This window comes from Sporobolomyces koalae (assembly GCF_050403365.1).
Source record: "Sporobolomyces koalae JCM15063 DNA, S_koalae_JCM15063T_v1_ctg10, whole genome shotgun sequence".
NCBI classification, from domain to species: Eukaryota; Fungi; Basidiomycota; class Microbotryomycetes; order Sporidiobolales; family Sporidiobolaceae; genus Sporobolomyces; species Sporobolomyces koalae.
In genome coordinates, this window is record NW_027481761.1 from 1 (window position 1) to 23,376 (window position 23,376).

A 23,376-nucleotide genomic window follows, 5' to 3' on the forward strand; every position below is an offset into this window, starting at 1 on the left:
CCCCCCCCCCCCCCCCCCCCCCCCCCCCCCCCCCCCCCCCCCCCCCCCCCCCCCCCCCCCCCCCCCCCAGCCCCCCCCCCCCCCCCCCCCCCCTTCTGCCACCTTTGTCCTCAAGTTCAAACCTCTGCTCCAATCTTTCCTCGAAACCGCTCTCGCCAAACTCGACAGCCTTTTTGCCAGAATGCATCTCCCTTCATTCCTCGTGGTCGCAACGACCGCCGCGTCTACTCTCGTCTCGGCTCGAGTCGACCGCTTCCCTTCTGCGCACCGACAATTCGCACGGTCCGAAGCTGCACGACACCTCGAACGTCGCGAAGCGTTGCCCGAACCGGAACCGTACCGCCTGTTTGCCAAGCCCGAGAGTGCCGATGCTGCGCTCCCGTTCGCGAAACGCGACGAACCTTCGTTCGTTCGGATCGGAGACGCCGTCAACGAAGTAGCAACCGCGTTGAAACTCGAGATGCCCCCCGTGGTGCAACTAGCGGCGGTGCACCCTAGCGGCGCCAAGACGTGAGCTTGGGTTTTTCGCTTAGCGTCATTCAACATTTCGTTCTCGACGTATGTACTCATGACCTGATCTCTTTCGTATACTCGGAAACTTCCAGTCGCGAGCACAAGAACAAGGTGCACAAGAAGAACAAGGTGTGCCGCAAGAAGACGCCCGAAGAGAAACGCAAGAGTCGCAAGGCTCACGACCACAAGAAGGCTCAAGAAACGGTTAAAGCGAAAGCCGCTTCGCACTCGAGTCACAACCAGGAGCTTGCCGTGGCAGTCAAGCCCAAAACGTGAGCAGAGATATTGTAGAAACGAATCGTGAGAACGGCGACCTGACAGAGCCTTTACTCGGCTTCCGCAGTGACAAGTCCACGTCTTCCGACAAGACTGAATCTGTCTCAACCAACACGGTCGCTGGCATCCTCAAGGTGAGTTTTAAGTCGACCGCAAGGCTGCAGATCAGAAAACAGACTCATTCGTTGGCGTGCTCTGTAGCCCGTCCGGAGTCTGCTCGGCTTCTCGGCACCCAACTGTGGAGCGTCCGGTGCGACTGACGAGTTCCCGAACGGTGCCGAATCGTGGCTCAACTGCGGTATCAGCAAGAGCAACCCGGGATCGAAATGGCAACCTCCCAAGGGAGTCACGCTCGATCACATCACGACTGTCTCGCTCGAGCACGCGCTCGCTACGAACCCCGTGTGGGAACCCTGCAAGCCGTTCATCCCCTTGTTCGAGAGGATCGCGAAAGAGGAGAACTTGCCCGCGATCCTCCTCGCATCGTTCGCGCTGCAAGAGTCGACTTGCAACCCGCACGTCCTCGGTGACAATGCTGGAGCGTTCGGTCTCATGCAGGCAAGTTCCTCGGCTGCAACACGAATCCGTTGCGTTGGATGAAAGCTGACTGACTGAAGCTGCCGTGCTTCGACTCACCATCGCAGATTACCCAAGACAAGTGTGGAGGACGCGACGCGACGGGTTGCGCTGATCCCGAGTACAACGTCAAGACGGCCGCCGCATACTTCAATACGGAACTGAGCAACCGTGGCGGCGAGTTCCTCGAAGCGCTCGGAGCGTACAACGGATGGTACCCTGGGCTCTCGTACGCGGCTGCCACTGCCGCTGCGTCGTCTGACTGCTGTGTCTGCCAGCAGAATATGGTATGTTCTTCTCCTCATCGCGTCATGTCTCGGGACCAGAAACTGACTTGACGTTGTTGCACAGGACTATCTCCGTAAGTGTTTGACTCGCTTTGCAGTTTCCTCTGTTTCGTCCTGCATCCGGTACAAAACTGACTCGCCGCATTCGTGACTGCAAACAAACGTCAAACAGACCAAATGGTAAGCTTTCTTCTCCTTTTTCTCCTCCAGCAGTCCCGTGGCTGATTCCCCTCGACGCTTCTCTCAGACCAATGGATGGCTCATGGGCCGCACGGGTTACGATCTCGGATCTTACAAGAACCTTGCCGTTTGTCACGATTGAGACGTACGGCTACTTCCCGCCTTTTCTACACTCCTCTCTTGCCTGCACTGACTGTTGATGCCTCGTATGTTTCTAGCGTACTCAGATGACTCACTGATTGAGTCGGAACAGGACGAAGACCTTCCATCCGAACGTGACCCGGCCCTCGGCTCTGATAAACATATTCACCTCGACCCGCTGTACTATACCCTTCCTCTCAACGCCCTCCTTTCCAATTGGTACATATCCCTGGTCACTCTCTTGTGTTTCCTCTCTTCCTCCTACGCTTCGGTTTTTCTTTTCTCGTTGAAGCTGGATCTTCTTCGCCTTTTCATGTCATTGCTCCCCCGATCCTTCTTTTGCACAACCTGTCTCACCCCTAGTCTCTCCTTTTCCTTTTGGTTCTCTTTTCAATGGTCTCGTACGAGTCGCGCGTGTGACCACGTGTTTTTCTGTCGTGGTTGTGTTCGCGCGCAGTTGTTATGCGAAATGGACACTTGATGGGTTTTCTTCCACTTTCAGAAAGAAGTTCTGTCGCAAAAGTGTCTATGTACCGACAGAATACGTGAGCGGAAAATGGGTTTTGCTTTGTTTCTTCGCAAGCTGTTTACGTGACACGGTCCTCTCTCGCTTCACCTCGGCCGTGGCAGCGCCCCTGCCGCTCATGGTCAGCAAGCGTCGTGGTTGAACCGTCTTTTTCGTTCGTGTCCGACTGGTTGCCGTCGTCCGTCCTCCAGCACACGGTTCAGGCAGTGAGCCACTCAGCGCGCAACTCGCAAAGCCCGCGGTGTCTGCAACTCATGTTGAGCAACACAGTCTCACTATCGATCAAATACAAAGCCGCAAAGGCCAAAGCTGTCGTCAGGAAAACGACAGCATGGACCTACGATCCTAAAGAGCTCTCCATGACCACCCACGAAACCCTCGTAGCCCTAATGCTCTCCACGCATGGGCTAAGGACCACGTACAACGATTGGATTGCGTGAGCCGCGGCCCTTTCTTCGTTGCCAACATTCGGTGACTTGTGCGGCTCAGCGACGAGCCCAGAGAATTGGTGCCACTCCCATTCGAGTACACTTCGGGCAAGACCGAGTACCCACGATTTTGCGCCTGACGACTGCCTCGCTTCAAGCTTCGGGAACATGTCGAATTCTTTCGAGTCCGAACAACGGATCCTGAAAAGCGCGAGATCAGCTCGGTCTCGCTTGAAGCGAGGCAGTCGTCAAGCACAAATTCGTACTCGGTCTTTCCGGAACTATACTCGAAGGGAATTGGCACCAATTCCCTGTGTTCGTCACTAAGCCGAACAAGTCAGCGAATGTTGGGAGGGCAACGAAGAAAGGCCTGCGGCTCACGCAATCCAATCGTCGTAGGTGGTCCTTAGCCCATGCGTGGAGAGCATTAGGGCTACAAGAGTCTCGTGGATGGTCATGGAGAGCTCGTCAGGATCGTAGGTCCATGCTGTCGTTTTCTTGACGACAGCTTTGGCCTTTGCGGCTTTGTATTTGATGAATAGTGAGACTGTGTGACTCAACATGAGTTGCAGACACCGCGGGCTTTGCGAGCTGCGCGCTGAGTGGCTCACTACCTGGCCCGTGTTTCTCCTCCACGTCCGACTGGTTTCCGGCGTCTGAGGACGGACTCGGCGAAGTCGTGACGCGCTTACCGTAACGCTTGCTGACCATGAGCGGAAGTAGCGCGGCTACGGTCGAGGTGAAGCGAGAGAGGAGCGAGCCCGAAGGCAGTTTCCAAAGACCCCTAGTGTGAGCTGTCGAGTTACCGCAGGCAGCAATGTGTATTGGAGCTACAAAATGGTATCCAGCAGGCTACAGAACAAATGCTAATCAACGAGGGTTGAACAAAGTTTGGAGGAACTTGATTAGATTCGTAGAATGGAAGAGAAGAGGGGGGACCGTGCGCACCCATTCGGAGGTTCCGTATCTCGGTAAAATCGGTTTACAAGCGGTTTTTCAAGTCGAGGGTCGAAGCTGGCTCGGGGTTCTCAATACGGCAGCTTGATGGCTTGTGATTCACGATGCAAGAGCTTGGATTCCCGCTAAGGGATCCAAGGACAACACACCGACACGCAAGTTGCAAGCAGCTCGTAATGACATTTCTCCTCTCGTTTTCCACCGAAAAAGGTCATTCGTAAGCTTGACCTGTATATAGGTGACTCGTTCACAGAGTCGGAAGCAGACCTATGCAAAAAAGGGTTCTAAGGTATCACGCTCTTTGTTTGTCCTCGACCGCCCTGAAATTCTTCCTTTCCTTCTCGCTCTCTAGAAAAAGACCCTCAAGGTTTTGTCCTTTTGATGCGAGAGCCTTTTGGTCAACGGTCGGTGTTGTCTTGTGCAGTGTCACCTACCCTGGCCGGAGTGAACCACTCTCTCTTGCGCGGGCTGCTTACTTTCTCAAACAGCATGTTCGAGGGGAGTTCGTCGACGAGATACTACTCGGCATAACGAGACCGATACCCAATCGCAAGATCAGAGGGGAAAAAGACTCATTTGCGTGTTCCTCGATCTACGAGAATGAGAATAGCTAGAGACGTTCAAGGTGAAATAATGCATAGTGTCCGCGCGCGCGAGAAGATGTACGGAGAAAATGAGGGAGAAAACAAAGCGAATCTTTCTGTCTTTTCATGGAAGAGGCAAGGGGGAAAAAGTTGTGCAGGAGAGGAGGATATAGGATGCGAGTTTTGTGTTTTCAGTCTCCCTTCTTTCGTCCTCCTGCCGCTCTCAACAATCCATCGAGGTGACGATCTCCCCCGTATCCCATTCCACTGACGTTCGCGTTCCTCGAGTACGGCGAAGAGTTGCCGTACGGGCTCGAACTGACGTCTGCCGAATCGTTCATCGCGTGTCCTCTTCGAGGTGGAGTGGCCATCGGCGCTTGACCCGCATACGGGGTGTGAGTTGAAGTCCCGTAGGGGTCCGACGCAGACGAGGTGGTCGAAGCGTACGCGGATCCGTAAGCCGATGATGCAGCTGCTGGGGGTTGAGAAGCGTATGCACCTCCTCCTCCTCCATACGGATCAATTCCCGCTGCATTCGTATTTGCGCTCGCTCCGTACCTAGCGGGAGAGTTGAACGCAGATCGAGTTCCTCCTCCATGACCGAACCCAGCTGCATCCTTCTTCCTACCCCCTGATCCACCTGCACCCCCACCTGCACCTCCGAAGGCTGCTCGAAGACTCTTGTACCCCAAATCGGCGAGTACGAGTACCCGCATGCGCTCGGGCACGAACGGCGAACCTTTGCGTCCGCGGTCTTCAGACCCGCCTTCAGCCGCGGCGATCGAGAATGACGCACCCGCCGCCGGAGTTGCGCTTGAAGCAGTCGCATTGAGGAACGAGGCCGCAGTGGACGAAGTCGATGGGAGAGAAGGGTCGAGCGGTTGAGGGATCGAGACAGTCGAAGTGAGCTGGAACAACGGGTACGCAAGGGCGAACAGGGCGAGATTGACCACTGGATCCGAGCTGTAATCGCAGATCGATGTAATATCAGTTGCTACCCCAGCCGGCCCCGAGAGCGCGGATGATATGCGCGAGCTTACGACCACCACGACAGGAACGTGATTGGGAACCCGAATCCGAGCGCGTACGCCCATCGCTGTTCAATATGTCGCACACGGTCGTCAAATGGCCATCCGTTGCGAAGCCAGTGTTGTCTGTTGCGGCGGAACGAGTTTTAGCCAAGTCATCAAAAACCTAAGGGGACCGTGCAGGGACAGAGACGCACTCGAAGCAGTAGTACGCGTCGACGATGCACGCGTACAGGAACGCGAGGAACCCTCCGACGAGCGGGATCGTCTTGAGGGCAAAGAAGAACGCAAAGTAGTTGAGCGTGACGAGCGTGCGATACGACTGTCGAGATGATCTCAGTTGAGCTCGAATTTCGGCGCGCGACTGCGAGAGCAAAGAGGGCTCACTTCAGCGACGAGCTTTGCAGCCATGCCTCCGTTGACGGTTGCTGGTCGAGATGCCATGCCGCGCCTGGCTGATTCGGGCGAGGGACGCAACAGGCCCGAATAGTACGTCGCGATCGCCGCGACCGGATACAACCAAAAGACCTGGACGAGTCGATTCGCGCGCGAGGTCAGTGATTCGCGTTCTGACCGAGAATTGAAGGGAAGGGAAGAGACGAACATGGAACAGGATGTAGAGGATGCTGCTCGTGACGCCGCGGGTGGACGAGCCGTCGACGACGCCAACTGCGCGCTTGAGTATCGGTTTGATCACGAGTGCCGATGCGAGCACGATGCCCTGCAAGAGAGTCGACTTGAGGACATTCGCTTGAGCGACCTGCAGCCGAGTGGGGACCACGAGAATCAACGTCACCAAACTTTGAGAGCGACACGGGCTACGAGAGGGCCCAGGTCGCGCAGGTTACGGCTCGAGGCACTGGCAGAGAACACGTACCTTGTCGATCGACAACTTCTCGCCTGCAACCTGGAGTTTGATGGCGTCCTGCGCTCCTCGCAGTGCAAAGTTGAGGTGGAGCATGAGCGTCTGCTGGATCGGCAGCGGCGGGAGCGACCACGAGCCTCCGCTATACGAAGACTCTTGCTTCTTGTGACCGTAGAAGCTCATCGTGGTCACCCTTGGCGATGAAGGAGACGTGTCGAGAAAGACAATAAGTGATCGCTTCAAAGTGCTTCGCGTCCCGTTACTTCAACCGGTCTCGCTCTCACATCGAGTCGCTCGGCCCTCGGTCAGATCTCAGACTGCTTGGGCAGGAGCATGCTCGCCCCAGTCGACCTCGTTCCGATTGGCAATGTCGACGACTTTAAACAGTCTCATCGCTACGTTCTCTCGTTCCGCAGCTGGACTCGCCCTGCCGAACACACCCAGGTGTTGATCTATCGCACTGAGCACTCACCCGATCCTGCCTCCGCTCGGTGGTACTCGATCAAGAACGAATGCGAGCACCTCGGATTGCCCCTCGAGGCTGGCGACATTGAGGACTTTGGCCCTGCCTGCACAAAGCACGATGACGACGACGACGAATATGAAGACGACGACGACACTGAAGACGAACAAGGGGAAGCGCAACCCGTCATCATCTGTCCGTTCCACCAGTACGACTTTGGCTTGAAAACCGGCACGAGCACTAGTGGACTACGAGCGTGCACCTACAAAGTCGAAGCTCGATCCGACGGCAAGCTCTGGATCGAACCTCCAGGCGACCGAGCCGACGACTTTCGCATCCTCGGCGTCCGCATGATTTCCGAGCGGTTCGCGCACGATCCCGACTCACCTCACACGTCAACCGTAGCGCCCGATCTCTCGGATCTTCTGTCTCTCATTTCGCTCGATTCCGAAGACGACTCGCACCCATCGACGATCGTGCGAAATCCCGCTGCGATCGAAGTACCGACTTCGATTGTCGGCTGGTGTCGCCTGATCCTCCTCGCGCCTTCACCCAACGCCAAAGTGACCCTCGTTCGACACCTGGTCCACCTGTTTCGCTCCGGTCAAATGACTCGACTTTCGGATCCGGTGCACGACCTCCCACAACCGGCCGAACCTTACCGAGACCCTTTGCGCGAGAGAACGGTCGCGCCCGGTCAGGCAACGAATCGCGGCAAAGGCGGGTCCGTACAGAATCGGATCAAACTGCTGCACGCACTCGCCGCGATCGAACAATGGGCGATCGACCTCGCGATCGACTGCGTGTCCCGATTCCACGCGTGGAAAGTAGGAACGCGCGAAGGAGTTCGAGGTCGCAAATTGCCTTGGAGTTTTGTTCACGATTTCTTGAAGGTTGCCGAGGACGAAGCGAAACATTTCTCATTGTTGCAAGACCGGTTGGAACAGATGGGATGCAAGTATGGAGATCTCGCCGTGCATGGATCTTTGTGGGAATCTGCAACCGAGACAAGTCACTCGCTCTTTTCGAGACTCGCCATCATTCACCTCGTAAGAGCTCCTTGTTCGTCCTAGTCAATCTCGAACCGTGTACTCACCACCTACACCTCGCATTTCTTCTTTCGAGCAGGTTCATGAAGCGAGAGGTCTCGATTCGAACCCGACTCAGATCAGACGGTGTCGAGTTGCAGGCGACGAAGCGAGCGCATCGCTACTCGAGATTATTCACTACGACGAAATCACTCATGTTGCAGCTGGTACGGGACCCATTAATCTCGGGGAACGGAAAACCTTGGCCCAAACAGATCGCAGGAAAACTGACCTTTTCTTGGACAAACTCGTCTCTCGGACAGGTCATCGACATTTCTTGCACTTGTGTGAACACCATGAACCACCCCTTGACCCGATCACGACGTTCAGGAAGGAAGTCGAAACTCATTTCTACGGACAATTGAGAGGACCGTTCAACGAGCAAGATCGAGACAAGGCCGGAATGGAGAAGGGTTACTACGAGAATCTCAAAGGGCGAGGGTTCGGCATTGGCCCAAAGACTGTCGAGTCATGATTTTCGAACGCGGAATTTGTAGTCATGAGTAAATTGTTGTTGTCATTATCAATGATCGTTCTATAACAACTCTCGCCCAGTTCTAATTCTGTTTGTTGGCAGGCGTAAACAACATTATACGCTTGGTACCATCCCATCTTCCCGTTTTCTCCATCGACCCTGTGCAAACAGACGGTCAGGTTCGAGTCAAAAGGAGCTTAACTGAGATGTCCCGGCCCAGAAAATAACAACAAGAGATTCACTCACTTGTAACCAAACTCTCATCATCTTGAGTTGTCTTTTACGATTCAAGATCATTCTCCTGTCGACTCCCAATTGTAATAGATCCAAACTGCTTTCTGGTACGAGGGGAACTGTGGCTGAAGGAGCTGTTGTTGAGGGTCGAGATGTCGGTGTTACCGCCGGAATGTCGGTAGAGTCTGTCGGTGTCGAAGTCGACTCTGTGGTAGCTTGCGAACTTGTTTCAGGTGTACCAGTTTCAATCACAGTCGTGACGGTACTCGTTGTCACGTCATCGAGTGACGACGTCTTGTTCGTTCGAGACGATCGCACGTTTCCAAAGATATGCACGAGTTCATCTGTTGACAAAATGATCAGAATTGAGTACACTGGCCCAGTAGAGGGGAATTGAAAAAAAAAAAAAAAAACTGACCTCGTTCGAAAAAGTACACTCTCGTGTTGTCTCCGCGTACATACAGACCATCTTGCATGTACCGACCCGCTTTGAATCTCAATTGCGCCAAATCGTTCCTTCCGTAATCTCGGAACAACAGCACGCCTCCAGGTTTGAGCATCTGGAAATTGTTGACAAAGGGATCTTGTTCAGTTCGTTGAAATGGATCCGAGAACTAGGCGATTCGGGACTGACAGTGTAGACATTTCGAACAGCTTGAGCCCATTCGTCTGGATGCAGTGCACTGAACACAAAGATCATCGAGATGATGTCGACCGAATTCGGTTCGAGGTCGGTCGGGATTCCCGCTCGAGACGACAAATCCCAGACGCCGCAACTGAGGTAGGTTGAATCGAAAGAAGTCGAAGACTGCAAAGATCCAAGGTTTTGCGATTAGACCAGGTTTTTTAGAGTGTTTCGTAGGTATTGACGACCAACCTTGACCACGTTGACCGCCTCTTTCGAGTAATCGTACCCGTGTAATCGGAATTTGGGGTTCTCGTTTGCAGCCAACAAGGGGAACAGGGTACTGCCGTTGCCGCAACCGATCTCGACTACGCGCTTGAACCCTGCCTGGATCAAGTGAAAGGGGCGATAACGAGGTCAGGTGATGCACCAACGGCGCTGGGGAAAGAGTGATGAAGAGCGCACATCGGGTTTGAGCACGGCAGCGAGTTCTGGGAACTCGTTCTGCAGCCAGGCCCGCTCCTTGAAAAAGTTGTCTGCGAATCGTCAACGGTGGGGGTTTAGCGGGAATCCGCAGCTCGATACAACTTTAGGCGGTCGAAATATGCTGCACCTTTGTTGTGAGCGTAGAACGTGTCCCATTGAGCGGCGGGATTCGCATTGAGCTTGTCTTGGAGTTCTTGCGGGACGGGATCCTTGCGCTGGCGTGCAACCGCATCGATCGCAAACTGTTCCAACTCGGGGTCCCACTCGACTTGGTCCCTACAAGGTCGATCTCGATCTGAAGATCAGCTTCTTGGGTTGTATGCATTGACCGAATGGAGTTCGGGCTCGGCGCGTACACGGGTGAGAGGTTGCCTCACCAGGCGTTGTGGGTCCACGGGTCACGATCTTCTGTCAAGAGGCGCCCGCCATTGCGCGAAGGGGCACCGGCAATGAGCTCTTCGGCAACGAGTTCGTCGGCGAGGAGTTGCGGTGCCTTGCGACGGATGCGAGAAGGCGGTGCGGTCGAGTCTTGCGGCTCGGCAGGCGTCGTGAGCGCGTCAACGGATGGAGGGGCAGACGCGTGCGAGGTGGACGACGTGCAGGCAGACATGTTCGAGGTAGATGTTGAACGACGCGCGGCGATCGGAGATGAGATATTCCTCGGAAGTCGAGCGAATCGAACGAAAAAAAACTTTTGGAGATTCGAGACCTAGGCTTCTCTCTCTCGTCCTGTACCAAGGAGATTCTACCCAGCCAGAGTTCTCGTGGAGGATTCCTTGATCGCGCAGGAGTGCTCCCGTCCCGAATCAACTGGTGAGTCGCGCTGCGCCCTCTGCCTGTTGGCAAGAGAAGGACGAGGCCCCTGACCCCGACTTGACTCGCGGCGGGAAATGTCATCAAAAGGCAATCGTCTTGCCCGCCGTTCCGTCTAGTCTCTATAGATGCTGCCCCGACGCTCCCTCTCCTCCTTGTCTGCATCTGCACACGCCAGACTCCCCGCCCGGCCGCTCGCATCCTTCACTTCGGCCGCTCGCTCGTCGCTGTCGACCGCTGCCTCACTCGCTCGCTCGTCCCGCGTCATCCCCACGCGCACTTGCCCAGTCGTCCCGCGCACCCTGCCGACCTCGACCGCTGCTGCAGTCCGCTCGCTCGCCACCATGGCTGAATCCAACCAAGCCAAGATCATCGACGGCAATGCCACCGCCGCGTAGGTTCCAACTTTCCTTTCTGTGACCGCGCACGAGGGTACTCATGCCCTTGCCCCGTCGATAGCAACCTCCGCCAAGGCATCGCACAGCGCATCAGCGACACTCGAGCCAAGTTCCCGCGGTTCGAGCCCCACCTCGCTATCATCCAGCAGGGTGCTCGCTCCGACTCGTCCACCTACATCAAGATGAAGCTCAAGGCCGCGGCCGAAGCCGGCATCAAGTGCACCCTCGTTCAGCTTGGCGGACTCGAAGACGGCATTAGCGAGGTCGAGGTCATGGCCGAAGTCGACCGCCTCAACAAGGACGAGAACGTGCACGGCATCATCGTCCAGCTGCCCCTCAGCGACGACATTGGTCGTGACGGCGAACGCAGGATCACTGAAGCCGTCTCGCCCGAGAAGGACGTCGATGGGTCAGTCGTCGCTTCCTCGTCAGCCCCTTGACCCGGACTGACATTCTCTTTGCGATCGTCAGTTTCCACGCCTACAACATTGGTCTCCTCTCGTCGCGCGCCTCGGAGCCCTTGTTCTCCCCGTGCACCCCGGCCGGAGTCATGCTCCTGCTCGAGTCGACTGGCATCAACATTGCCGGCAAGAACGCCGTCGTGCTCGGTCGCAGTGACATTGTCGGCTCGCCCGTGTGCGCGCTTCTGCGCCGCAAGGACGCCACTGTCACCCAGTGCCACTCGCGTACCCAAAACCTCGAGTCGATCGTGAGAATTCCTTCTTGCCGAGATTCGCGCTAGGACCCTCTGCTTACTCGCCCGACACGCACACAGGTCAAGCAAGCCGACATTGTCGTCGCTGCGATCGGCCAAGCTCGCTTTGTCCAGGGATCGTGGATCAAACCTGGAGCGGTCGTGATCGACGTCGGTACCAACTTTATCGACGACGCGACTCGCAAGTCTGGTTCGCGCCTCGTCGGTGATGTCGACTTCGACTCGGCCCTCCACAACGCTTCCCACATTACCCCGGTTCCCGGAGGAGTCGGTCCGATGACGGTTGCCATGCTCATGGAGAACACGGTCCTCTCGGCGGAACGTCTGCTCAAGAAGAGTCAACAACGTCTCGTCAAACCCCTCAAGCTCGTGCTCAAGGAGAACGTGCCGTCCGACATCGAGATTGCCAAAGCGCAGGTCCCCAAGCCGATCGACCTTCTCGCTTCCGAGGTCGGCATTCCGGCCCAGCACCTCGAAATGTACGGCAGGAACAAGGCCAAGGTCAAGCTCGAGATCCTCGACTCGCTCAAGCACAGGCGGTGAGTTCTGTTTCTCGAACCAGTTCGGCTCGGCGAGCGGGACTGACTCTCGAGCATTCCACAGCGACGGCAAATACATTGTTGTGGCTGGTATCACGCCCACCCCTCTCGGAGAGGGCAAGTCGACCACCACGATCGGACTTGCACAAGCACTCGGAGCTCACCTCGGCAAGTCGGCGTTCGCATGCGTGCGACAACCGAGTCAAGGTCCGACGTTCGGGATCAAGGGTGGAGCCGCTGGTGGAGGATACTCTCAAGTCATTCCCATGGACGAGTTCAACTTGCACTTGACCGGTAAGCAAAGCGTTGTCGTTTCCAGTTCACCTAGGAACACAATGTGCTTACGCTTTTTTGCGAGATTAGGTGACATCCACGCGACGACTGCCGCAAACAACTTGCTCGCGGCTGCGATCTCTGCCCGCTACTTCCACGAGTCGACCCAATCCGACAAGGTTGGTTTGCCTTTTTTCGGTTCTGGTCGAATAAAGCGAAACTAACCTTGTCTTATGTAAACTTTCAGGCGCTTTTCAACCGCCTCTGCCCGCCCAAGAAGGGAGTTCGCACCTTTGCCCCCATCATGTTCAAGCGTCTTCAGAAGCTCGGCATTACCAAGACGAACCCCGACGACCTCACCGAGGAGGAGAAGAGCAAGTTTGTCCGACTCAACATTGACCCTGCCAAGGTTACCTGGTGAGGCCCATCACTTGATTTCGCTCAACCTTGAGAGAAAACGCGTCTCATTGTATTGATTTTGGGGAAAACTAGGCACCGGGTTGTCGACACGAACGACCGTTACCTCCGCAATGTCACGACTGGACTCGGACCGGCCGAGCAGGGCAAGACGATGGACACGGCGTTCGACATTGCTGTCGCTTCCGAGACCATGGCAGTCCTCGCGCTTGCGAACGATCTCCCCGACATGCGCGAGCGTCTCGGTCGCATGGTCATCGGCGAGTCGACCACCGGAGAACCCATCACGTGTGACGACATTGGTTGTACTGGCTCGCTCGCGATCTTGATGAAGGACGCGATCAAGCCCAACATCATGCAAACTCTCGAAGGCACGCCCGTCTTTGTCCACGCCGGTCCGTTCGCCAACATCGCACACGGCAACTCGTCCATCATTGCCGACAAGATTGCGCTCAAGCTCGCCGGTACCGAGGAGGGAGAGGCTGAGGACAAGAACGGTTACGTGATCACCGAAGCTGGCTTCGGAGCTGACATTGGGCAAGTCCACCCTCCACCGAACGAGAGCTGTAGATTCTGCCGTCAGCTAACAGATTATGCGTGGCCCCTCTCAAAACAGTATGGAAAAGTTCTGCAACATCAAGTGCCGCAAGTCTGGACTCCACCCGAACGCGGTCGTGCTCGTCGCGACGATCCGTGCCCTCAAGATGCACGGAGGAGGACCCGATGTCACTCCCGGAAAACCTTTGCCCGAAGTCTACCTCAGCGAGAACCTCGACATCCTCGAGAAGGGATGCGCGAACCTCGCCAAGCACATTGAGAATGCCAAGAAGCTCGGCATCAAGGTCATTGTCGCCGTCAACCGATTCACGTGCGTTGTTTCTCCCCAAGTCTCGCTCGTTCTCTCAGATGCTCACACTGCGGCGTTCCGTTTGTCGACAGTTCCGATACTCCGGCTGAGATTGCTCTCGTCGAGAAGGAAGCTCTCGCTGCCGGTGCGGATGCTGCTGTCGCATGCAACAACTGGGCCGAGGGAGGCAAAGGTGCGATCGACCTCGGCAAGGCCGTGATCGAAGCGTGCTCGTCGCCAAACCCGTTCAAATTCTTGTACGACCTCGAACTGCCGATCAAGGACAAGATTGAGATCATCGCGAAAGAGATGTACGGTGCCGATGGAGTGTCGTTCTCGCCTGAATCGGAAGCCCAGATCAAGTCGTACGAGGAACAAGGATACCAGAACCTCCCCATCTGCATGGCCAAGACCCATCTCTCGCTCTCGCACGACCCTTCGCTCAAGGGTCGACCTACCGGTCAGTCTCTTTGTTCTTTCGACCCTTCGCCTCTCACCTGTCCAATTTCTGACTCTTTTTCTCCTTGTCTGTTCTTCAGGTTTCACGCTCCCGATCCGAGAGGCGAAACTTTCGGCTGGAGCTGGATTCATCTTCCCGTTGATCGGAACCATGTCAACCATGCCCGGTCTTTCGACCCGTCCTGGATTCTTTGACCACGTGAGCCTCCTCCCATTTTTCAACAAAACTTTCTCGCCTTTCCTGCCTTTTTCTCTTTCTCTCGCTGATACTGTCGATATATTGGTTTTCTTTTTCACAGCAACTCCTCGACGATGGAGAAATCATTGGTCTCTCGTAAAGCGGACCATGGGACATTCAGAGAGTGTGACCAAATGATGAAAAGATGGAGGAAGAAACGGAAAGGCAAAGGGAAGCCAAAAAAAGGGCAAGCAAGTGCTGCGAGCTCAACCTCGAAATGGAATTTCAATCATTAGACCCTCTTGTGACGCCCACGAGAGAGAAACCCTTTTCAGTTGCGGTCGAATAGGACCCGACCGAGAGAAGGCGAAGAGGATCGCAAAAACAAACGAAGCCTTTCATTGTGTATCACTCTCGAGTGACGCATAGGAGTTTTTGCAGTGAAAAACAGCATGTATTGCAGAAACAATGAGAATGTTTGCACATAGGAGGGCATGTAACAACAGAAGGAAAAAAGAAAGGTACACGATTCGTTTGATTCCTTTTGTTCTCAAGCGGAACCCGTCTTGCACAGGAGTTGGGGTTTTTATTCGTCGTCTTCCAGGTCGATCGCTTCCGTTGCGTGTGAGACGAGGTCGATCCCCGTGTTCCACCTGTTGTCTTTCTTGCACAATTCGTGCCATTCCGTTCGATCCGGTACTGCGTACATCGACGGGAATGTCGAGACCATTTCGTGCCAGAGAGTCACGAGCTCGACGTCGTCAGTTTCGGCGTCGGTCAAACTGGATCCGACGTGTTTGTGCACATCTTGCGTAAGTGGGCGGGGTAGCGAAGTGACCGTGAACTTCTCGTTCAGATCGAGAGGGGTTTCAGGAGGCACGTATGCAGCTGTTGCAGGAGCGTAAATATCGTAAATTTCCGGATGGTAACATCGGGACCAGGACAGAACAACTCGAGGAAGACGGAACGGAGCAAGAATCGGCCTGAAACTGACCAGGCACGACGTTGAAGTGTTTGGCCAGGATCGACACGATCCGCGTCACTTCTTGAGAGATTTTGGACTTGAATTCGGGGCGATCGAGGCGACCCGACGACATGGCGAGGAATTTGCGATGAGAGTCTGAACGGGGACCCTTGGGATCCTCTAATAAATTCAAACGAGTACTGGGTGTCAGCTCCGGGTTGCGTAGGTTTTCTGCGTAGGAACAGACATACGGTACAAATCCAGCACGATGATGCACAAAGCGTTGAGGCCGTGAAAGGTGAGTTGCCAAAGTCGCGAGACTTGGCTCTGGTCGGGGTACGCGAGCCAGATCCCGAGCAATTGATGGCTGTGAATGCCCAAGGAATGAGCCGCCGGATGGACGGAGACAGGCCAAAAGCCAAAAAAACGTACGCAGAGTCGAGGACGCGGTTGCGACCTTGAGCGAACCTCGGGTCAACGTAACCGCGGGTCAAGCTGTCACGGGATTGAATCCAGTCAATAATATTCTGGATCGAAGGATACAGGATAAGTACTTACAAAGGCTTGTTGACCTGAATGTCAAGCTTCAAAAGCATAGTGTGCGCGAGAACACGAAAGCGATCGGAAGCAAAATTCTCCTCCGTGAGCGGTTCGACCAAGCCATTCTTCCACGAGAGAGGCGGGAAGGAAGCTTTTAAGCGGTCGAGTCCGTCGTTCGATTCGGCGATCTTTGCCCAGGTGATGGGCTCTTTCGGTTTGATCGCAAAGAAAGACTGAACGATGAGGTTGTTGTAGTTGCCGATGTTCTGAATGAGCTCGAGGTAAAGAGCAGGTGTGAATGTCGGGAAGGGTCGTGTTTTGACGCCCGCATCGGTGATCTCATGATCGAACGCGCTCGCGGGGAATTCGGTATCGTACTCTTCCGAAGAGATCGTCGAAAGCCGAGCCGGGCGTTCGAGCGAATCGAATGCGACTAGGATGTACCACAGGCGACGTCGTTCTTCCATGTCGATCGGATTCGTGATTCCAACTCGTTTGGGGTCTCGGTTCTGTCCGGACCGAAGCGAGAACGAGGGGTCAGCTCCGAGCGCCATAGAGAGACACGAGAAGATTACATACGAGACCGAGAGTCTGAGCGACTTGGATTGCTTGGGTCAGGACGAAACTGGCACGTCCGTCGAGTTGCTGAACAGCCGAATGATAGAGAACGATCAAAGTGCGAACGACGTCAAGGTTGGGAGATTCGAGATGACTATTCACGAGGTTTCTTTCAAGCATCAGTTTGGGTGGGTTGACATTCGAGGATAGCTTGTCGACTCACCCGGCCATCCGCAAGACTTCACTGGCAGCTTCGTACAAGCGCTTCATCGCTCCTTCCTTCTGGATCCCTGCATTCTTGGACATTTCCGAGTCTGTGATCTGCCACCCCATCTCATAGCTGACAATCGAGAAAAGGAAAGCGAGGAGGAAGGGGTCTTCGCTCGCAGTGCTGTGACTGAACGCGTTGTAGCGCTCCTGGAATGACGGCACGTGGGTGACGGGTAAGAAGTTGATCTCGGAGGTGAGGAAGCGCGTGACTAGGATATCAAGCTATATCATGAGGTCTTGCGAGATTCAGCCTGATGTGATAACCCAAGTCCAGTATGAATTTGGCTCACCTCTCTCCTCGAGGGCAACAAGCCGACGAGATGCCCAACAGATTGGGCATGAGCAAGGAGTTGAGCACGAGCAGTCGAGTTTGCAACTTTCGCGGTCGAAGAGTTTGCCTGCTCGAGATGACGCTATGATCAGGAACTATGCATGAGTCGAGACTGAAACGCGAGAGTCAGGCTGACTGCAAGATGACTCGGGGTCTGCGATACGTTAGGATTTGGGACGTTGGAGTGCGAGGCAGGATCAGCAGCTCTCGCAGCAGCTTCAGCGGAGATCGTGATTGGGTTGCCTGATGTCAGCGCGCCTAAGAGCGTTTCAAAGCGGTCGAGCTGGCCACGAAGCTCTGCCGCTTCGGCATCTCGAGTCAAGTGCCTGTCGTATATCCTCGAGCTCGAGATCAGCTGCAGCCCTCAGGCGTATGAGCGAGACGGGACGAACGGCTGGGGCAAGCGAATTGCTCCTTCCCATTCGCACAAATGCCCTTCTTGGCGATCTCGACATGCGCCACCTACAAGAGTGAAGCATACGATCAGTTCTCAAGAACCGCCTGCAGAAATCTGCGACGCAAAGGACCAACAGGGATATCCGCGGTCGCATTTGAGTTTCCTGGATAATTATCGATCGCGCTCAAGCGCATCAGCATCCCTCGGTAATTTCAAAGCGCCATCGAGAGAGTATGAGAAACGTACCGTCGGCGGCATTCTGCAAAGCGCGACGAGCGATAGAGAGATTAGTACAAAAGATTCACGCGCCGGAATGACCGATCGCTCGCCGCATGACACTCACGGGCGCAGGTAACCGGCTCAACGGCAACACGAAACAGATCAGCCTTGCACGTTCGGACGGATTGCTCAAAAGGAAGCTAGGCGAGAGGGATTCACTTTGCGGTTCCGCTTCTTCTTGTTGTCATCGTCGTCCTCGCCGCCTAATACGCTGGCGCCGCGTTTCGTGTTGCCCTTCTTGCGTGACGAGCTCGCGACGGGCGCAGGTGGCGCGAACTCGAAATCTCCGTCGTCTCCGACGCCCGCGGAGGGCGTAGCCGAGTCAGACGCGTCCATCGCTAGCCGAGGTGGTGAAGCGGGAAAAGTGGGCGATGGACTTCCGATGGAGATAAACTCAATCTCCGCCTCTCATTTGTTTTTCTCTAAACCGCCTCGTTTGTGCAAGAACTCTTTCACACGAGCGTACTTGATATACTACCTGGGCACGAAGCACCCTCATAGAGATTCGAGAATTTACTCTGTTGTTATTGCCTGGGTTGATTCCATCGCGAGCGCTCGAAACTCCCTGTTTGAGTACCGTAGTTCTCATTGCACCGACATCAGACCAACAACAACCGGAGAGAGGCTAATAAGCTTAAATGAATGTCGCAAGTAATGTACATGTACAGAAGATCTGACTCGTCAAGTCTCTGACGGGACAGCAGCAGAGTGCCCGACATCCTTGTTCTGAAAGTAGCACCTTCGAAGTGCCCTTCTACAATTTCGCTTTTTTGTCTTTGACTGATTGTGCGTGTTTGACCCGGACTTTTCCATCAAAATCGAGGAAACCCAGATTAGTCTCTTGCATCTCAGCAACTAATTCTCGAGCTTAGAAGTTTCAGAGCTTACGATCTTTTCGCAAGAGTTTGCCAGAAGGAGTTTTCGGAATGGCATCGATCAGTTCGACTTGACTGAGATGCTTGTACTTGATCTTGTGATCGGCGACAAACTTCTTGAGCGAGTCGATCAATTCTTGTTCTCGACGATGTTGCGAGTTTGATGATCCAGAAAGCCATTTAGCTGAAGGGACAACATACGCTGTTACGTCGATCGGAAAAGGAAAGATGAAAGGATCAGTTAAGCGTCAAAAGGCCAAAGCTTGAAGGCGTCGAACTAGACTGACCTTTCGGCGCTTCACCTCGTTTCTCGTCCGGGATGCCAATGATGGCAACGTCCTGCACGTCGGGATGAGACAGGAGGTGTCCTTCCAGCTCTGCAGGCGGGACTTGGTACCCGGAAGATTTGATAAGCCTAGACCAACGTCGCAAAAAGAGTGAGTGCCCAAGAAACCCTATCATCACCACGCATGCATTCGCAAAATAGACAAAAACCACTCAACTCTTTGATCCTATCGACAACATAGAGTAATCCGTGTTCGTCAATCTTGCATTCGTCGCCGGTATGCACAAACCGATCCTGATCAAAAGTCTCCTCTGTTGCTTTCTTGTTGCCAAGATCTGGATGGGCTCAATGTTGGATCAGACCCAAGAGACACGAATTGGTAGAAGTTTGCGAAGAGAGGGACACGAACAGCCAAGCGCGTTTGAGGGCGAACGAGACCACAGTTCACCAATCTCGTTCGGTCCAAGCAGTTTGCCTTCTGGAGACACAATTTTGGCTCTGTCGATCGGCAAGACCTTTGAATTCGTCTCAAAGACTCCGGTTGGTACATTGGTGGGACTCACTCGATGTTGGGTGCGAGCATTCCTGCAGAAGCAGCTGGGAACCCGCCTTTCCAGCTCGCGTCAAACACGCTTACGACTGTGCTCGTCTCGGTCATCCCGTATCCCTGACCGCATACCGCATGAGGAAATTTCTCGAGGAACGCATGAAGGGTCTGCGATCGAGCGCATGTTACGATCAGTCCGAGCGCGAGCACGAAACGGTTTCGGCGCAAAACTTGCCTCTTCGGTTAAAGGGGCGGCGCCGGTCATGACGAGGCGGACACATTTGAGGTCGTACTGCGAAACGTCCTGCTTGACGAGCATGACGATCATTGGAGGGACCACAAAGAGCAGCGAGATGCGGAATCGCGCGATTGCGTCGCAGAAGGCCGGGAGCGAAAACTTGGACAGCACGACGAGAGGTAGGTCGAGGTAAAGGGATCCATGCAGTACAACGACGAGACCGTAGATGTGATCTGGTGCTTGAAGTCAGGGATCCGCAACATTCGGTGTGAGGAGGATCACGCACAAAATGGTAAACAGGCGAGCACGACGTCGCCCTTTTTCGTTGTCGGATCGTAGCTTTGAAAGTCTATCGTCGCGTTCCAGTGCTGCGACATCTGTAGAACATTCGCGATCACAGCATAGTGGGGAATCTCGACCGCTTTTGACCAGCACATCGAAGCGATTAGCTCCGTGGTTGAAGGGGTTTCAATCGGTGAAAACCCATCGCTCACCCTTGGGTAAACCTGTCGTTCCCGATGAGAAGGACAAGAATGCCAATTTCGTGCGAGCTTCGGCGTTCGAGAGCGTGACTCGAGCTGGAAGCTCGTCCTGTTTCGCTTCGGCGACGATATCGTCCAGAGTGGGAAAGCCTTTTGCGAGCTCGTTTGCGCTGTCTCCCGCTACAACGAGCATTTGCGAACACTGATGAGCAAGACTGCCGACCAAGGCTGAATGGAAGAGGGAGAATCTAACAGCGCATGAGGACGATGATGCGCGAGTCGAAGCCTGCCTGCTCGCACGCCTTGACGGCCTCGACGATCGAGTCCGGATCGCACAGGAGAAGCTCGACGGGGTAGTGTGCATTCACTATTGCCTCGAGACTGAGTGATCAGCCGGGATAGCCTTGTCTCCACACCAAAAAGCGGGCCATCAAGACAAGCTCACCGGTCTTGAGCTGGTACGCGAGTTCGCTGCCATTGTACGACGGGTTTGCACACGACACGATTGCGCCGTTGCGGAAGTTAGCCCACAGGCAGGGCCCGTAGTCGACAAGGTTTGGCGCAAAGACGACCGTGCAGGTTTGTTCACGAGCGTTGCGCCGATGAAATGCTTTGGCGAGGTCGAGAGTACGATCGTGAGCCTGCTTGCGCGTGTACTGGAGATCAGAGCCGGATTCGATCAGCCAGGGCCGAGCATTGTCGTGAGAACGGCCTTCGGGGAATAAGAAGTCGTAGATTGAGAGCGGGTGATCAGGCAGCTTGACAGGGGGCGAAGGCGAGGTGTGAATTCCGGTCGCTTGATCGTACGGCATGCTGCTTCAGCTGAGCGAACGGACACGAGAGGAGAGAGTGAGCGGACCAGGGATTGCCGAGATCCCCTCCCCCACATTCCCCCACATGCGCGCATCTCGGTGAACGCGCACAGCATGCCTTGAGAATTGTTTCCTCCTCCAAGCTGCTCGCCTGCCTCGCACCTCTCTCAGACGGTTCAGCATGCTCAAATCTCTGCTACAGAAGCGACTCGTATCGACCTCCACCCCTCGCACTGCGCCGGCCAACTCTCGGATCGTCGCACCGCCCGCACCGACCGTCGCCAACTCTGCGCTGCTCAAGACCACCCGCCACGACGCGCTGTGGACTCCGGGACTTCTCTGGCGCGATGAAGCCCAGGTTTCGGTTGGCTTTTGCGAGGAGCCAGCCCGCGACCGCGAACTCAAAGAGTCGGATCTGAGGGGCGAGGACGACGGCGGCAAGCCGACAGAAAAGATGAAGTGAGCCTGATACTCATTTCCCCCCTGTTCACGACTTACAGACTTATCCACGAGCTCCGCTCTCTAGCATGTACCAGGCGATCAGATCCGCGTTGCAGTGCGTCTCGCAGCGATCAGGTCCTCTCGCGTCGATCGGCTAACTTCTGTCCGTTCCGCCAGCACGACCCTCGTCAAGGATCCCACCTCGGTTGTTTTTGGGGAAGATGTCAGTCATCTCACCACATTGCAGGATTAGCTCACGCAAGCTCACTGTCTGTTATCCAGGTATTCTTTGGCGGAGTGTTTCGGTGCACAATGGGACTCGCAGACTCTTTCGGGCCCGAGCGCGTTTTCAACACCCCCCTGTACGTATCGCGCGATGGTCTGGTCGCATGACAATGCTCAAACGACATGCCTCGGACAGCACCGAGCAGGGCATCGCAGGATTCGGAGTGGGCATGGCCGCGATGGGTCACACTGCCGTCGCAGAGATGCAGTTTGCCGATTATATCGTACGCACATCTCCTCGTCGGCGGTATCCTACAGAGACACGCTCACTGATATTGGATGTGTGATCGGCAGTTCCCAGCTTTCGACCAGATGGTTAACGAGTACGTGCATTATCTTTTGATCTCCCTGAATAAGTCTGCGCACCACTGACATGATCGTCTACAGAGCGTGCGCACCAGGTTTCCCCGAGTCTAGCTCTAGCTGAACGGTCAACACTCACAGCGATCTACGTTTTGCAGAGCAAAGTATCGCTATCGTTCAGGCGGCCAGTTCAACGCCGGATCTCTCACTTTCCGAAGTCGTGCGTCCTCGAGATATCTGCGCCTTGTCCTTCTGAGCTCCGCCACTTACTCAAACGTGATGACAGCTTGTTCTGCTGTCGGGCATGGAGGACTGTACCATTCTCAATCCCCAGAAGCCTACTTTCTGCAAGCATCGGGACTCAAAGTCGTTGTGCCTCGGTCTCCGATCCAAGCGAAAGGTCTGCTTTTGTGTCAGTATACGCTCCTGCTCAATTCGGAGTGGAATCGTCTCTAATCAATCCTGCTTCGAATCCTCAGCCGCGATCCGCGATCCGAATCCTGTCGTACGTTCGAATGTCATCATGTCCAGTCTCTACCGCTCGAGTTCGAGCAGCTAATCTGTCCACGTATGTATGTAGCTATTCCTTGAACCGAAGATCCTGTACCGGTCGTCGATCGAGCAAGTCCCGATCGACGACTACGAATTACCCTTGTCGCAAGCCGAGGTTCTGCAAGAAGGGAAAGACCTGACGATCGTGTCGTACGGTCCACCGTTGTACACGATCGAATCGGCATTGCACCGCTTGAAACACCCATCCGAAGATCTCGAACACCTCGTACCGAATGATCTGAGGGGTCTCAGCGTCGAGCTGATCGATCTGAGAACGATCATGCCATACGATGTCCGTTCTGTTCCTTTTTCCCTTGTCTCGTAATTCTCTGCGAAACCTGACCTTTGCTCCATGACGTTTTGCAAAACAAAAGATCGAGACAGTCGTCAAGAGCGTCAACAAGACGGGTAGATGTATCGTCGTACACGAAGCTCCGTTGTCAGGAGGGATCGGTAGTGAACTTGCGGCCGAGATCCAACAGCGATGTTTCCTGAACCTCGAAGCTCCCGTCAAACGATTGACTGGATGGGATACTCCATTTGGCGTGAGTCTGTCTCTCTCTCGCATTTCCCCATAGTCACGACGATACCGGTTTGCCCTGTTTCTTCTTGAGCTGATTCAACCATTTCGATGGTCGTGGTTGCTCCCAATAGCTCGCTTATGAGAAATTCATGATTCCGGACCAAATCCGCATCGTCGGTCATTTCGCTCGATCTCTGCAGGCCCGAGGTTCGATAGCTGACATACTCAATGTCGCGCACAGATCGACGGGATCATTGAGACTATGCGATACTAGCTTAGATAAAAGCAAGAGTTTTCCCAAGGGCTCAGAAGCCGTCTTATA

The 23,376-nt window shown here is 54.8% G+C and overlaps 8 protein-coding genes across 8 annotated transcripts; 4 read left to right on the forward strand and 4 right to left on the reverse strand.

Moving 5' to 3' along the window:
• Window positions 1-181: 181 nt before the first annotated feature.
• On the forward strand, window positions 182-1,974 carry JCM15063_001416 (uncharacterized protein; the record flags this gene model as incomplete). The annotated part of the gene is made up of 8 exons (XM_076677679.1): window positions 182-510; window positions 606-785; window positions 857-923; window positions 991-1,347; window positions 1,434-1,652; window positions 1,717-1,726; window positions 1,825-1,832; window positions 1,900-1,974. 8 exons carry the CDS (start codon window positions 182-184, stop codon window positions 1,972-1,974), a joined length of 1,245 nt encoding a protein of 414 aa, XP_076535003.1.
• Window positions 1,975-4,659: 2,685 nt separating this feature from the next.
• JCM15063_001417 (EI24 domain-containing protein) lies at window positions 4,660-6,544 on the reverse strand (the record flags this gene model as incomplete). The annotated part of the gene is made up of 6 exons (XM_076677680.1): window positions 4,660-5,431; window positions 5,509-5,622; window positions 5,694-5,818; window positions 5,884-6,024; window positions 6,101-6,256; window positions 6,374-6,544. The coding sequence occupies 6 exons, from the start codon at window positions 6,542-6,544 to the stop codon at window positions 4,660-4,662; spliced, it is 1,479 nt and encodes a 492-aa protein (XP_076535004.1).
• A 150-nt stretch (window positions 6,545-6,694) lies between these two features.
• Window positions 6,695-8,387, forward strand: JCM15063_001418 (uncharacterized protein; the record flags this gene model as incomplete). The annotated part of the gene is made up of 3 exons (XM_076677681.1): window positions 6,695-7,873; window positions 7,953-8,079; window positions 8,176-8,387. The coding sequence occupies 3 exons, from the start codon at window positions 6,695-6,697 to the stop codon at window positions 8,385-8,387; spliced, it is 1,518 nt and encodes a 505-aa protein (XP_076535005.1).
• Window positions 8,388-8,501: 114 nt separating this feature from the next.
• Window positions 8,502-10,342, reverse strand: JCM15063_001419 (uncharacterized protein; the record flags this gene model as incomplete). Its single annotated transcript, XM_076677682.1, has 8 exons — window positions 8,502-8,546; window positions 8,634-8,965; window positions 9,040-9,181; window positions 9,256-9,429; window positions 9,499-9,633; window positions 9,712-9,782; window positions 9,860-10,008; window positions 10,110-10,342. The coding sequence occupies 8 exons, from the start codon at window positions 10,340-10,342 to the stop codon at window positions 8,502-8,504; spliced, it is 1,281 nt and encodes a 426-aa protein (XP_076535006.1).
• Window positions 10,343-10,673: 331 nt separating this feature from the next.
• On the forward strand, window positions 10,674-14,531 carry JCM15063_001420 (C-1-tetrahydrofolate synthase; the record flags this gene model as incomplete). The annotated part of the gene is made up of 12 exons (XM_076677683.1): window positions 10,674-10,939; window positions 11,005-11,352; window positions 11,415-11,652; window positions 11,719-12,197; window positions 12,262-12,491; window positions 12,561-12,649; window positions 12,718-12,887; window positions 12,963-13,424; window positions 13,504-13,755; window positions 13,827-14,194; window positions 14,274-14,392; window positions 14,493-14,531. 12 exons carry the CDS (start codon window positions 10,674-10,676, stop codon window positions 14,529-14,531), a joined length of 3,060 nt encoding a protein of 1,019 aa, XP_076535007.1.
• A 426-nt stretch (window positions 14,532-14,957) lies between these two features.
• On the reverse strand, window positions 14,958-18,046 carry JCM15063_001421 (Zn(II)2Cys6 transcription factor; the record flags this gene model as incomplete). Its single annotated transcript, XM_076677684.1, has 14 exons — window positions 14,958-15,259; window positions 15,366-15,515; window positions 15,587-15,702; window positions 15,768-15,830; window positions 15,894-16,384; window positions 16,455-16,587; window positions 16,657-16,925; window positions 16,994-17,101; window positions 17,171-17,360; window positions 17,427-17,496; window positions 17,566-17,594; window positions 17,678-17,690; window positions 17,775-17,790; window positions 17,870-18,046. 14 exons carry the CDS (start codon window positions 18,044-18,046, stop codon window positions 14,958-14,960), a joined length of 2,127 nt encoding a protein of 708 aa, XP_076535008.1.
• Window positions 18,047-18,464: 418 nt separating this feature from the next.
• JCM15063_001422 (uncharacterized protein) lies at window positions 18,465-20,950 on the reverse strand (the record flags this gene model as incomplete). The annotated part of the gene is made up of 11 exons (XM_076677685.1): window positions 18,465-18,514; window positions 18,599-18,787; window positions 18,864-19,000; window positions 19,089-19,206; window positions 19,281-19,369; window positions 19,435-19,586; window positions 19,654-19,889; window positions 19,943-20,077; window positions 20,151-20,318; window positions 20,392-20,505; window positions 20,584-20,950. 11 exons carry the CDS (start codon window positions 20,948-20,950, stop codon window positions 18,465-18,467), a joined length of 1,755 nt encoding a protein of 584 aa, XP_076535009.1.
• A 181-nt stretch (window positions 20,951-21,131) lies between these two features.
• JCM15063_001423 (uncharacterized protein) lies at window positions 21,132-23,328 on the forward strand (the record flags this gene model as incomplete). Its single annotated transcript, XM_076677686.1, has 13 exons — window positions 21,132-21,409; window positions 21,477-21,506; window positions 21,569-21,614; window positions 21,674-21,753; window positions 21,813-21,900; window positions 21,971-21,999; window positions 22,138-22,199; window positions 22,266-22,391; window positions 22,459-22,484; window positions 22,560-22,823; window positions 22,906-23,076; window positions 23,186-23,227; window positions 23,296-23,328. The coding sequence occupies 13 exons, from the start codon at window positions 21,132-21,134 to the stop codon at window positions 23,326-23,328; spliced, it is 1,275 nt and encodes a 424-aa protein (XP_076535010.1).
• Between the last annotated feature and the right edge of the window lie 48 nt (window positions 23,329-23,376).